Raw genomic sequence first — 15508 nt, 5'->3', positions numbered from 1 at the left:
TGGCTTTACATCACATTATAAGTATTTACATTGCTGAAGCACTTGCCCAGCAGAGGAAGGTTCACCCATGGCTGTTTCTTCAGTGTTTTGCTCCTGTGCTTTTGCTATGATATCTGAAAAAAAGGTACTGGGGTGTGTTTCCATGGCAACACCGGATGGAGCTCAGTTGGATTGTGGCTCTGTGTCAAGGTCTAAGCCTCCGTGTAAGCAGAGTATGCTTACTGCGTGTTAACCATGCCTACAACTTAATGTCTCTCTGTAGGCTGTCTGCAAGGTTATTAGTCACCTGTTTCTGTGTGAGGTCAAACAACAAACTCACATAAATCATAATTACGTTTCATCATGTAACAGAAAGGGGTAGACCTCGAATATTCATATTAGGCTCAGATCTTAATAAAGACAACAGCATCCTGGATGATTCTGTAACCGAAATGTTTACTTTACATTCCGTGCATATTTTTACAAACTGGTTTCAGTCAGGCTTTCTCTTTGTGTTCCTGGTGTTTGTACATGCTTCTAACTTCCATGCAGACTCCATATTGTAATAAAGCTCTGGCTTTCTGTAACATTCTGATCCAGTCTTTCACACTGTGTAATGACATCCTCCCTCATTTTCCTTCCCCTTTTCAGACAAGATTCTGAGACATGCAGACACATAGGTTCTTTGAATCTCCAAAGCTCTGTGACTACAGTTTTTTTTTTTAAAAAAAAGGCTGTCTGGTGGTACATGGATCTCTGTCTGTGTTACACAACCAGCATTCAGCAGGGTTTGGGAGCTAAAAGGCTGGGAGAATCCCTTATTTGTCAAAGAGGCCAAAGGGGACTTAAAAGGGTGGAAGTGTGGCTCAAGTGGATATGGATTGCTTGCTTAGACAGGAATACTGCATGATCTCCGACTCTCTACGTGTATTCAAATGAGAATCTTAGCCAGCGTGTGTGCATATTAAATTCCTGTAAAAGTGTAACCAAGCCAAATTTTATTCTGCTTGAACCTCGTCTGTCTTTAGCATCTGGGCTTTGCACGTTCCATGATGATTCGGAGGTCTTCTTCTTTTCAAATGTCTGCATTATTCAATTGTGACAAATTGCTTTAAGCTTATTTTTGTATTCATAATGGACTGTTTTGTCTAGCCTCACAACTTTTCTCATTTGAACAGTCTTATTTTTTTCCAGGATTGCAAACTAATCAAATTGTATGCAAAATCTGATCTACTATGTAGTCTTCCCATTGGGGTTTTTTTTTTTTTTTTTTTTTTTTTTATCTGCAGCCAGGAAAAGGGGAGTGTGATGAAGGCACACCAGCTTAGATTAAAGATGACTTTATACCTCTCATATCTTCCCATATATGCTAAACTTGTTCTAATTGTCTCATCATTTCATTGCAAAGTCTGGGCTAAGTTGTTAAGGTTTTAAAACTGATCTTGCAACAAACTCTAGTGCATGGTGAACTCTGAAAGTGTTTAAGTGTAAGCGGGGACTTTCTAGGACTAATGGCAGTGCGGTGACAGTAGCATGAGCTGGGTCCCTCAGCAGATGTGCATTAGACACACTAAATGGAAAATTCTTGCACACATAATTGGCTCCGCTGAGACCTATCTTCCTGTCAGCATATGATCCTAGGAGCATTACATTTAGGGGGGCTGCACTTAAACATGGACACATCTCCCAAAACTGTGATGAACCATAAGCTGTTTTTCATCTTGAATTCTGCTTTAATTGGTACATCCTCATAGTTGATCTGTTTGAGAAAGCCCTAGTTTTTAGTTGGTAGATCTTGAAATTGTTTATTTTTATTAATTATTTTTTTCAACCACTGGACTATACAAAACATATCATCAGAATGACTTTGGATAAACTCTATAAATAAATATGTCATCCACAGGTGGCCGGTTCAAGAAAGAAATTGTTGTAGATGGACAGAGCTACCTTCTTCTGATTAGAGATGAGGGAGGGCCCCCAGAACTGCAGGTAAGAGAGCTGCCCCTAAACAAAACATGTAAAAAATGGTTTCTTAACTTCAAAGGTGAAATGTGTCAGAGACTGTCTACATACAGGAAGTGTTAAGAGACAGGCGACTGCGATTGTTCTATCAGAAGTGATTAAGGTTCAGAAACAGATCAATGAGCTGAGCTGAGCCAAAATCATTCTAGTGGTCAATTACATGCAAAGCACCTAATATCTCTTTCTTATTCTGTGAAAGAGGAGGTTGGATGGAGAATAACAGTGTATTAACAGTTATAAAAGTGTATCCAGACTGGGCTTTACCAAATGTTCATAAGTGAATGTATACAACTGATATTATTATTATTATTATTATTGTTATTATTCCTAATATTCTTTTTTTTATCTTTAATTTTTTCAGTGTAGATTAACTGAAAGGTTATCTGTCTTTTGCCGGCCAAACTTGCCCTGAAGCTGCACATGTGGCCACTGCACAGCTCCACTGGAGCTCTTGGGGTTAAGGGTTTTGCTCTAGGGCACCGCAGTGGTGTTGAAGAGGCAGGAACAAGTGCTGCTGCTTTTTTTTTTTTTTTTTTTCTTTTTAATCCTGGCAGTCCAGAGGTTGATCCAGCAACTATCCTATCATAAACTTGCTTCTCTAAATGGTAAAAAAAAAAAAAAGGTAAATGGCCGCTTATATAGCGCTTTTCGCCAAAGCACTTTACAGTGTTGATTCCCATTCACCCATTCACACACTCACACAGCGATAGCAATGCTCACCTGACCCACCAGGAGCGACTTGGGGTCTAACCATTAGTCCCTAACCCAGTTTAACAAAGTGAAAGTATTAATCCTGTAACCCCATTTTATGCTTTTCTTATAGAAGACACATAAATGGTGTCAGGGGAAGGAGTTCCCAGCAGTCAAGCCTTTTTTAATGAGCAGCCATCAGACTCTTGTCCTCAATTATTTTTTTTTTAGCTATTTTTACCTGGATAGTGTTGGGTCCTACCTCCCATTTATAGCTCTTCAGTGGCTAAAGTGAAATTCACAGTGGGTGTCTGTCTTCTGAAATACTTAACCAAGCCTGGATTTTTGAAGCCAAACACTCACACACACAGTATTCGCAGTAATACGGCTCTTTCATGATTGCACAGTATTTGGATTACCATCTTGTTCAGTTGCTAGAAAGCATAAAACTGTTGATTCTACAGTACTTTTTATATTTTAACTTTAGTGATTGGTACTTCCTCATAGTCTTTATTATCTGTGGCCTGTTTGAGAAAGCCCTAGTTTTTAGTTGGTCAATCTTGAAAATTTATATTTTATTTTTTTACTACCACCAAGACAATACTAAACATATCATCGAACTATATTTACTGCTTTAATAACTATATTTAAATTAAGCATTACACCACTTACTTTGTGTGATGAAGCTGTCACTCGTCGTTAGAAACCCTACAGTTAAAACTCAACAGTTTCCTCAGGCCTGCGCAGTCTTTTAGTCTCTCTTACCCCATCGTTTTGGCTTTGCAGTGGATAAATTCACTGGTATGATTTACGTTCGCCACCCTCACCAGATGCGGCAGCATCCGATTGAGCAAATATGCTCTGATCAAACCAGTTCTCAAATGGCAGACATATAAGCAGCAAGCTGGCCGAGCCGTTAACCGCCGTTAACTAACAATATTTTTTTATTAGGATTTGAGCGAAAGCAAAATTAGAGCTCAAAGGATGGTGAATTCTGGAACTTTGTCAGGTGTCACATGAATGCAAAAATGTCTTTTTATCTGCTGGAATGTGTAAATGAGCAACTGTCTGCTAACAGATCCACCATATCAACCGTTGTGGTTCCAGTTTGTTTCTGCTGTTCACAATGATCCAGAAACATTAGTTAATAAACATGTAGGCACAGGACTGTTGGGAAAATTAACCCCCAACTCTTAAGAATACAGACAGATTTTCTTAATGTTTCAAGCGTGTGTGTTTCTGTCATGTGAGCTCAGTGTGACATTAGCATACTTTTTGTTACTAGCTACCGATACCTGGCCTGGCGTCGCGCCGATTTACGCTTGCATTTTGCTCAGTGAGATTAGGGAATAGAAATGAGTTGGCTCAGTTGTCAGCTGCCTGTATAATTAGTGGCATAATTAAAGGCCTCCATTATGTTCCCACTCACAAGAGGATGAGCAGCGTTGTGGCTTGGAGACTGGATTCGCCATTCATTCCCTATGGGAGTCTGGGCGTTACGTGAAAGCTGAATGGAGAAGGGGGTGATATTGGGGAATAGATATCACCCGATTGTCACGATTAGTACAACTCTGGGCTCTGCTTAGTCACTTTCTTAATACGCTGGAATATGATTATTATTGATTTCCTCTGCTCAGGGGAAACCACTCTACCCAACGTCATCATAAATTTTGCAGTGAATATAAATGTATATAATGCAGAAAATGCAAAGATTCCTATGTTATATTAGTAGTGGGAATACAGAAAATGGATAAGAATTCAATAGTAGTAGTGATTTATCATTTACTGCCATGGCTCCCTGTACTATAGCTGTTCTTACACTGCCCCCTCCTGTCTGTTCCTACAATGGTAAGAGCAACATGTGTTGGTAAAAGATGTTATCCAGACATGTTCCAAGTCATAAAAACTGTTATAGCTTTTCAATTAAGACGTTAGTTAGTAACAAATGGTTACAATTGCATCTAATGTTTCTCCAAAATAAACAATAAAAATTGAAAGAAATCTACATCCATGGTTGATGATCTTTCACATTTTAGTGTGACGGTTTCCATGTTTCTACATTGCACTTAAGTAAGTTGCATACTGGAACATGATTGGCTTCAAACTTGATGTGATGTTGCAAAGTGATGTTCCCGACTGCAGCTTTGGTTGTAAATCAAGCCATGTTCCTTTGTGTGAATGGTCTTGTGTTACAGTGTGTCAGTTTGGTTTCACAGTGCTTCACCGTGTCTCCTCTGGTCTGCTCTGTCCTCAGTTTGCTGCCTGGGTGGATGCAGTGGTTTTCGTCTTTAGCCTTGAGGATGAGATCAGCTTCCAGACAGTCTACAATTACTTTCTGCGCCTGTCCAGCTACAGGAACACAGCTGAGGTTCCCATGGTCCTTGTTGGAACACAAGGTGTTTGCCCTGCTATTTATACAGTGTATATACTGTATAGTATAGTGTGTGTGTGTGTGCGTGTGTGTGTGTGTGTGTGTGTGTGTGTGTGTGTGCGCATGTGTGGGACATATGGCATTTACTATGTCATGAAAAGATCAAAACTAACAATAAATTGATTCACCTGTCAATTGTCTTTGTGGCCTGACATGCAGTAGCTTAGTTCTGTGTGATGTAGAACATCACAGTCCACAATTAGTTTATTTTATAGTTTAGGTTTATTTTTTCTTGGAGATGGGGTTTGTTAATTTCAGCTTATTTTCCATCTTTCAACGAGCTCTGGTTTAGGTTTCCTTCTATAACTTTAAAATGTGACCATTCAGAGGGGGACACACACCAAGTGAAGTGTCACAGGCACCAACTCTCCCTTGTTCTCCAGAACTGGACAGATGACTCTACTTTAACTTCCTTCAGGCATTTTGGCTTTATAGTCTAATATTTTTTCAAGTTATCAATTCCATAACATTTTGCTGAGGCCTATTTGTTTTAGTTTTATTGTAGTCTGTCAACAATTTTATTTCAACTTCTGTTTATTTATTTATTTAGTTATTTGAAATTACTTTCCCTTTTAGTTGCATTTAACATAATAACCTTAAAGAGAGTGACGTGTTCCTTAGTTACAGTGAACATGTGCCCTGTAGCTTATTTAATCAATGTCACTTATACCTGTACTTATACCACTTAGCTGGCATGTTTGTTCCACTTAAGCAGCTACAGTGCACATCTGTTTGAAGAAATGAGCTTGTCCTTCTTTAAATGAACATATAGTGTGTATTTGTGACCTATTTTTAAATATTTATGTCAAACTGGGAAACCACGACAGACTGTTGTTGGTTTATTTACAATAAGATGAATATCACCATCCTCATCTTTCACCCTAAACATTTGAGTAATATTTTTCTTACCCTGTTGCTTTAGATGCCATCAGTGCTGCCAACCCCAGAGTGATCGATGACTCGCGGGCCAGAAAGTTGTCGAATGACTTGAAGCGCTGCACGTACTACGAGACCTGCTCCACCTACGGCCTGAATGTGGAGAGAGTCTTCCAGGACGGTGAGATGGGCTTTAGAAAGGTGGACATTGGGCTAAACAGGAAGTACAAAGTATAGCTCGAATATGATGATGATTTAGGAGCCATATTTGATAAGATGTCTGTCTGTCTGAACTACATGAGATTCTTTTCACTACAGCTGAAACTTGTTCAACTCACTGAATGACAGATGATGAATCCCAAACAAATTTTAAAGGATACATTGTTTAGGTAATTTGTAACAACTAAACAGCCAAAATTCACAGTTTTTGTCTTTTTAAATATGGATATTTGTTCACACATAACCACAAAGTGTTAAACTAATCTAAATGATATTTACATATCTAAAGCAGCAAAATTCAGATCTGACACCTTAGTGTAGAATAAACACATAACTTCTTTTATTGAGTAGAAGTGTGTGAATAGTGGAGACAGCTAGGTTACAGAATATTTGTATCATATTTTTATCATTAGTTAGGATTTACTTATTATGACTTTGTTCTCTTTGCTCCAAGCTTCCTGTAAATTACCATTATTGCTAACAACATGCGTAAATGGCTGCATGCTCGAGTCACGTGAAGGGCTTCACATAGACTTATTATTCCAGCAATGCTTTGTGAACATAACCAGCCTTCAATTATGATACAGCAAACAATGTTAATTAAATTTAATGCAATAGTCAGACTCAACAGTTGTTCTTTACAGAAGTCAAAACCATGAGGCAGGTTTGCATACAAATGTGGTGGCTCTGAGTGAGACACTGTTAATATTCCGCTGTGTATAACTGGTGTCTCTTAAAAGTATCTAGGAACAGCATTCTCCCCAAAAATTGCAATTTAAGTCATGGAACTGTCAAACTGCCGCTTCAACTCTGGCGCATTATCCCCTAAGGCTGCAGCTCCTTTCAAAGCCTGTCATCCCTTCACAAAACATCTGAATATGTAACACAACGTTCACTTTGCATTTTATTGAATGCTGATGCACAGGCACGTTGTGTTGCCTCCCCGTTTAATTGCATCCTGAAGCTCAATTTGAAATAATTAAAAGAGATGAAGGAGTACTGGCTGTCTGGAGAAGTCACTCTCTATCACTCTTGCCTTCATTCTCTGCGAGCCATGCTGCAGCAGGCAGTCGGGTGTTATGGTCCCAGCTGTCAGCACAGCTTCATATCATCTCACTTTCCCTCGGTGCTAATTCATGTCACGGATCCATGAACATCACCTCCCTCCTTTCTTCTTGCTCCACCCAGCCCCTCACTTGAGTGTGGTGTGATTTAAATGACGGCCGGCACTAACTGAAAGGCAAATCAGGTTGTTCAGATTGTGACCGTAGTCTCATTTGGCTGACATCACATTGCAGAGCTCAGCGAATGACAGGAAAAATTGGAAGTATCATCTGTGATTACATCTTGGGAAAGGAGCTACTTTTTTCCCCAGGAGAAATGTAGAAGCCACCTAGCAGTATATTGCTCATTACCTGTCTGGAAAACAAATGGCCTGAGGTGGTTTAGATGATGTGTTCATGTGCCTGTAATTAACTTTGCTTACTTTATTGAGCTTCGTTTGATTGATACGGATAATGCTGGTGTTGTGTTTAGTAGGATGTGAAACAAAGTTAGTTTGCCCTTGGATTTCTTTCGAACATTTATATTTCCAAAACACTGTTTATACCTGTAAACCTGCAGACATTCTTTCGCCCATCGACTCCACCAGTCAGTAAAGAAGGGTGCAGTTGCCTCATGTGCTGTCAGCTAAGAAGAAAATATAAGAAACTAAGTAAACAAAATCTTGAAATGTAGTAAACTGGCACTGGTAGTAACACAGTCACATCCCTTAAATTACAGCATATGAGCTCCATCTCACAGATGCATTGACCAAATATATGATTTTCTTCTTTATTTTATTGTCAGAAAAGGTGTGACAGACGGCAACTTCCTATATGAATCCATGTGGCCGTGAATGCTATAAAAATGTATTTTGTTAGTGATTATTATTTCACGCTTATGATGCTGAGTGCTGAGTTAATCCCAGGCAAACTGCATTACTCACAATAACAGAAACAACCTTTCCTGCTAGACTGTAGGATAAACACCATTCTTCTAAAAGGGTTTCCTTTCTATGTTACTTTGATGATGTCAGTGGAGGGTGCCGTTCGTCCCGAATCACCCAAAGGTTTTCCATGGGGTTGAGAGTGTATGATTCATTCATGACTAATTATTGTTATACTTATCGAACTGTTCAGCGATCGCTCGTGCCCCATAAGGAAGCGCATGTATTCATTGAGTTTCGTGTTTGTTCAGGTTTTTCACCTTTCTGTTTTGACAAACAAAATGAACTCTATTGCCTCATGGATGCTTAACCGAGTTGTTATTGATGTCGAAAGAGGATTAATGGACCATCTGTTAATGTGTCTTTGCCGCTCTCTCCTCCAGTTGCCCAGAAGGTTGTGGCCATGAGGAAAAAGCAGCAGCTCTCCATTGGTCCATGTAAATCTCTGCCTAACTCCCCCAGCCACTCATCAGTCCCCACTGCATCTATCCCTTCTGTTCACATTAACCAGGTGAGATGAAAACATGCCCAGACAGCATGTAACTTAAATCGAAGTAGGAGCTCTTTCTAATTGTTGTGCCTACACAATCCGTGGGAGATATCAAATCTCTCCTAAACTGACCTGATTGTTTGCTGTTTTTACTCCCTCTCCTTTTCTGACTTTCTCACTCTCCTTCCCCCTCCTTTCCCCTCATTTTCTGTCGGTTCCTCTTAATCTCTCTTACTCCCTAGGCGGCCAATGGTGGGGGTGCATTCAGTGACTACTCCTCCTCCGTTCCCTCCACCCCCAGCATAAGTCAGCGGGAGATGCGCATTGAGACCATCGCTGCCTCCAACACACCCACGCCAATCCGCAAGCAGTCAAAGCGCCGCTCCAACATTTTCACAGTAAGTATGCGACAGCTGATGCAAAGCAACACCCACTCACACTACTAGAAGGCATGTTGCGAAGCACACTTTGTCCACCAGAGGGAGACAGGTAGCTCGACGTGAATCAAAGCTACCTCTCCTGCCTCCGATGCAGGCAAAGAAAGCGTCTTGTTCACACAGCACAATGGACAAAGGAGAACAATACTAAAGAGAAATTATATTAGTTCCCTGAAATGCTCCAAAAAAATAAACCTTAAAGCAAATATCAAATATAAGCACTGTGGAAAAAACATCAACTCTTTTCGTGTCCTCCTTCTTTTCTAATTGGATGTAGTAAGTGCACGTGGATTAAGTTTCTCATCGTACCCATAACAAACTGGGCCCTCTGCTTTGTCTAAATCTTTGAACTCCCTCCCCCCACCCCTCTTATTTTTACTAGATCCTTTCTTTGCAGTGACTTCCCTTTTGGGTAGAGGCGGCAGCAACAAACCACCAATGCCACTTCTCCCCCGCCCGACCAAGCTAAACTAAAAGTCCCAGTCGACCCTAGGGCCCCTTTACAAGCTGCTAATAAGTCGTGCCCTCCAACTCCCCAGCTCCACGTATCTTGCTGTGTCTAGATAAGCCCTCGCCCCACTTATTATTATTATTCTGGCCCAAATGTGATCTCGACCACCGAGATTCTCTACCACACCAGTACCCCTGTCTGCCTGCTCTGTGCCCCACATCCTGTCGTATTTGCCCTCTGCTCTAACCAATAGCATATGTGTGCACTAACCACTCCAGTTTCCTTAGCTGTCCTAAGCTAAGCTTGTCTTTTACTTGTTAGCCTGTGCCCTCTTCTTTTACTCAGCCTGCTCCCCCTTTCCCACTCTCTCTTCCATCCTACACCAGCCTCCTTCTTTGCTGCTAAGCCTTTCCTAATCTCTCATAGCCAGATCTTAGCCTCTGAGAGCTCATGGAGGTCTGTAGAAATTCCACCGTAGTAAAATGTTTTTATTTTTTTAAATCAGTCAACACATTCTGAGGAGTGCTTGCATTTGCAAACCTAAGTGAATGGCTGACTCGGGTTTTCCAAAAGTTATGTTGTTCACATTTAAAATGTTCTGTGAGATTTGTGAGACAGAGATCAGGCTACATGAGATATCTCTTTTTTTTCTAACTCCTTCCTGGTAAATCTACCCATCCCCACCTGTAAAATGTCCCTTCTCTTCCACTTGTCTTCCTAAACTCTCCTCCTATGATGTCCTCTGTTTCCTACTTTCCTCCCTCATCTCTTTCTACCTAACTCCCTCTCTGACCTCCCTTTTTCTTACCCCCTGCTCTGTTTCTCTTATACCGCCTTCAGCCTTTTACCCCAGCTGCTGTGGGAGCTGCAAGTTCTGTGGCCTCCGAGCAGTACAGGCTGTGTGCTAGCTCCCCTTGTTGTCTCCCTTCCCCCCCGCTAGGTAGTGACTAACCATGTCCACCAGAGAAATGAGCCTCTCCCCGTCCGCGTCATGGAGATGCCGAAGCACGCCACCTACCCTGTGTGGGTGCCGGAGTGGCAAGCCGAGCGGGAGTTTCAGCTCATGACCTTCTGAGGAGCAGCGAGCCGAGGGTGGGAGGAGGGAGGGTGAGGGAGGCGAGGAGGAGGAGGAGGAGGAGAAGGAGGGAACGGAAAGTTATCGGGGGGATGTCGACATTTCTTCAGTGACACTTGAAGAGTAAGATGGGCTGAGGAGAGGAAGACTCGCAGTGCCAACCTTTTTTTGCCATTTTACAAAACAACAGGAACCGAAAATATTTCATCAACTCCACGATATTGAGGATGTTCCTTTCCTAGCTTTGTCCGTTAAAAAAAAAAAAAAAATTTACAAGCTCTCTAAAAGTCCTGCTCGTCACTGATAGCAGGCCATTCATGTTTTCTAGCCTCACTCTTGTAAGTAGTCCACTTTCTGTTGATTCTGAGAGGTTCAAGAGAAGTGCTCAATGGAGGAAAATATGCCTTAATGTCATCAGCAGACGAGCTTCGATCAATATCAGACTCACTTTAGTCATTACATTCACAGCATTTTGTTCTAACACTGAAAAAGAGACAATTGTTGCAGGATTCATGTTTCTAGTCCACTTGTAATCCGATTAAAAAAAAACAGTAGTGTTTGTGTCTTCATGGCGCTGGCATTGGGACTCTTGAATTAAGCTAAATCCTGTGTGCAGTTTATTGAGTTAAAAGTGCTGGAGAGTAAAAAGAAAATTACATTTGGGTCCAGATGTTTGGGGCAAATTTCATCTGACCACCAAAAAAAAAATCACATGTAGTTTATTAGAAAATCCTCTTTTTTTTTTTTTTTTTTTTTTAAGATAACACTGGGCTTTTTTAAAGTGAGTAATTTAACCTCAAAGCTTTACTACAGAAAATCTTATCACTCCGTCTTTTCACCGCTCTCACTAATCAATTTCACCACCGCGACCATTTCAAGTCAGTTTTTGCCATAACTGTCCTCGTCCACTAGGTGTCAGCACAGATCACATTATTCTTTCCTAGTGCTTCCATGGTCAATAACTGAACCACCTGTTTTGTAATCTGTATGTGGTTTCCTGATGTCTTCAGGCTGTCTGTCCCTTTTTGTGTTGAAAAGCACACTGTTTAGGAATTTAAAAGAATATTGTGGCATTTTTTTATACTAAATTCCATCCCATGTCCTTCATTCCCATTCATTCCGTCCATGTATTAGTGTCCACCATTTGGTGTTCCTCATCTCATTTTTTTTAGTCCCGTGTAACTCGACCTCCACGTATGAAACAAAGCAAACAAAGCAACAACAAAAAAAAAAATAACCATTTGACACTGTTTTTCAATATTTGCAGATTTGTGCTTCTGCTTCCAACCTTTCATCAACAAAAAGGGCTTTCCAACTCCTTCCGAATTAGAAGAGCATGATGGTTTAAAAAAAAAAAGAAAGAAAGAAAAAAAAAAGAGTCCCCCTGCTTTGCCAATCCTGATAGAGAGGAGATTATTGAATCATGACTTAAAGCTTGTCGCTGCTTTACCCTGGGTGCTTTATCGCGTTCAGGGTAATGCATAGAACTTGCACTATGCGGAAACCGTAGGACTTTGCATCTAACGCAGCCTAACGTCAAGTCCATTTGAGTGTCTGAACGCACTAATAAACGTAGACTGTCAAATATCACAAAGTGAGACAGACTGTAGGGACTCTTCTGGAAATGCCCCATTCAACCCTGCCCCCTGCCCACCCCCCACTCTCATTCAGACACCCCTCATACAAAAACATGTTGTACAGTCAAGTCCCTCTTGGAACTGTTCCAGCCACCCAAAGGACACAACCTTTCCTCACATGACATCACACTGCCTTTTGCCATAAATAAGGACTCAAGGACTAGAGTTGCCAAGTTGTTTTGTTTTTTTGTTTCTCCTTTTTAGATTTTCCTACAGTCATTGGGTCCATTTTTGTTTGATTCCTGCTTATTTTCCAGGAAGTATTGAACAATTGAATGGAATTGAAAGTGTGGTATAAATGTATTATTATTATTATTATTATGATAGAGGTATTTTAGATTAGAGTAATGGAGTACTTTTATGAAGGCCTTCATAAAAATCAGGGTAGTGTGTCAGGGTGTAGAGGTGTTACACTGGAAAGTTAACAGCAAATGAAACTGGGTTGCACCGACTTGTATGAATGTAGTAAAACTTAATATTTGTTTTTCCTTTTATTTATTTTATGTTATTTATTTTTGCACATTCAGTTGTTTATTTTTCAATTCTTTTCATTTTACTCAGTTTTGGTTTGGTACAGAGATTATGAACTCTTGCATAATCGCTTTTCTATCATGAACGAATTGACGAAAATATAGACTGCTGTATATCTTGTATTGTATTTTATTTACAATGGTACTCTATAAAAAGTACATGCATATAAGGAATATATGAAATAATGCCTCTATTGTCCATCCTATATTTTGTGGGAACTGCAATGTTTGGCTCAATCTGTTGAATATTTTGAAGTGAATTTGTGACTTGCTTTGTATGGTGTCTGTATAGAAAAGCTAAACAAGTCATCATAAAAAAATAAAATGTTGGAAAAAACATAAACACCAGAGTTGGTTTACTTGAAGTCAGACTCAACCTCTTCTCCCTTGATGACTGGACATTTTCTCATGTTCTGAGTGAGACCATACACACACTGTCTGTCCATGCCTGTACCTCATCTTTTTATTTGTGTTGGGGTGGGAAGGTTATTTTAAAATGAATTATTTTCTATGTGAAATTACCTCTGCCCTCTAACCATTTTCTCCACACAGACATGAGCAGAAACTTGAACAAACTCAAATGTTCATGCATTCTTGTGGGTTTTTTTTTTCCCCTTTTCTTTTGGAAATGTGGAAAATTGTTTCATATTTGCAAAATAATCAAATGTCCTACCAGGTTTTGCAGGTCAAAGGTCATGGAAGCTGCTTGTTCTAAAGTCTTCTTTAAATTAACCATTGTCTTTTCTCCCTTTAACCTGGTATGAATTTTTAACTTGTGGGCTGTGCAACAAAAGCCCCCATGTCAGTGCAACTATGCTAAAGTCCCAGCTGAAGCTACACTGGGTGTAGCAGCAGTTGCTCTGCAGGTCCACTAAGAGCCCACTCTGGGTCTCAACCAGAGGGAAGGATACCCCCCAAAAGGGTTTCAGGGCTGAGTCATAACTCAATGTGTGGTCGTCCTTGGTCTCCTCTGTGTTGAGATGTGTCTAGTGTGGTCTTGGTTTGGTCTCTTATTTTTTATTTTATTTTTTTTATTTTGGACTTGCACGTCGGTGTTCCTGCTGTTTGTTCCGCTGGTCTGCTTGTCTGTTGATTTCAAGCTTCTTTTGAGACTTTTATTTTGCAAAGTTTAGTTTCTTCACAAATACTGCTAACTGCTCCAGACACAAGCCCCTCCCAACCCACCTCTCACGCACAGTCTCTCACTCTCTCCCTCACACACACAAACACACACCCACCTGCATACGCAGCTACATCCCAATCTTCACCTCACGCTCTACAACTCCCCCTCTCCTCGTCATCAGAGTGTTGGTCCAGTTGCTGACTGACTTTCTTGTTTTCTTGCAGTCACGGAAAGCCAGTGAACAAGCAAAGAGTGTTGACAGTAAAACAGACAGCATAGGCAGTGGAAGGGCCATTCCTATCAAGCAGGTAAGCACTTTTATACAACTTTCCCTACATTTCCCATAGTTCCCTGGGTAAGTATGATCCTTTTCGTGCCAGTCTATGATCTTAATTTTGACGTGCTGTATTTTAAAGATTTAATTGTGATGGACAGGCCTTGGAATCAACCAGTGAAATTTGGGAAAAGTAATATGTTACTTTAACCACTAGATGGCGACACAGTACCACATAAATATAACGCCGGTACAGGAAGGCTTGTGGTTCAGACATCAGATCCGCTTTTTGGCAAAGATATGTTGCTTTATTTAAAGCACCTGTTTAATTGAAAATATAATATTTAGGATATTTTATTGACAGGTTCACTTTTCTAATTTCACCAAAATAAACTCTTGTTTCTTAAATGACTATAACAGAATATATAGGGTTTTTTTCTATGTTTAAAAAAAAAGTGTAAATATAGTTATCACAGCATAACATAACCAAAGTAATCGACTTAGTTATTGTGTAGTAGTAGTCGACATATTTAAAGTCGTGCAATTAATTTGGAAGAGGAGATGCTGTGTGTGATGCTTGTAATTGTGTAGGCAGTGAAATTTCATAAAAGTTCAATTATCTATTGTCATATAGGCAAATTAGACACCCAATAATTTTATAACTCCATTATTGTCCCATTAGACATCATTTTCCTTATCTTGAGACACATTTTTCAAATTATTATCATACCATGTTTCATTGTGCTACATTAATCACAGTAGTTTCTATTTTAAAATAGTTGCCACTTGCCTTGAGATGCTGTTTTTTATTTTAATTTTCTTCATTATTTCCTTTGTTTTTATTTCCTCTTATGCCTTCACATAGTCCTTTTAAGGAGCAGATGGGTAGTAATGAACACTAAATTACACATCTGAGTGAGGGTCATTGCTAACAGTCTGACTGTAGCTGAAGGAGAAGTAATTGACACATCACATTGATTTGCAATCACTCATGAATATATGAGGGCTTTTGAAAATGGGTCAGCATCTTTATAATATTCTCTATACCTGCAAATGATACAAGACGATGTCTTTTTTTTTTTTTTATGTTGAGCCAGACCTTCTAATTCCCTTTGGAAGAAAATTGTCAAGGCTTGTGTTCTTCCTAAATAATGGCAAGGTAACGCTTCCAAGCCCTCTTGCTCAATCAGAAATAACACTTCGTGGAAACCACAGTTTAACAGATACTCTATAACTCGATCTATCGATCCAAAAATGGCGGATATTTGTGCTATAGATATTTTGAGA

The 15508-nt window shown here is 40.0% G+C and overlaps 1 protein-coding gene across 2 annotated transcripts in view; it reads left to right on the top strand.

Annotated features, from left to right (window-relative positions):
* The window catches only part of agap3 (ArfGAP with GTPase domain, ankyrin repeat and PH domain 3), a 107730-nt gene that overhangs the window by 49381 nt on the left and 42841 nt on the right, over positions 1 to 15508 (top strand). For both annotated transcript variants that reach the window (XM_067473810.1, XM_067473809.1), the window contains exons 4-9: positions 1883 to 1968; positions 4946 to 5087; positions 6045 to 6179; positions 8588 to 8715; positions 8937 to 9092; positions 14172 to 14255. In XM_067473810.1, coding sequence (XP_067329911.1) covers positions 1883 to 1968; positions 4946 to 5087; positions 6045 to 6179; positions 8588 to 8715; positions 8937 to 9092; positions 14172 to 14255 — 731 coding nt within the window. The remainder of the gene's footprint in view (positions 1 to 1882; positions 1969 to 4945; positions 5088 to 6044; positions 6180 to 8587; positions 8716 to 8936; positions 9093 to 14171; positions 14256 to 15508) is intronic.

Source organism: Channa argus, chromosome 14 (assembly GCF_033026475.1).
Source record: "Channa argus isolate prfri chromosome 14, Channa argus male v1.0, whole genome shotgun sequence".
Taxonomy (NCBI): domain Eukaryota; kingdom Metazoa; phylum Chordata; class Actinopteri; order Anabantiformes; family Channidae; genus Channa; species Channa argus.
Note: the sequence above shows the minus strand (reverse complement) of the source record. Positions and strands in the feature narration are given on the sequence as shown.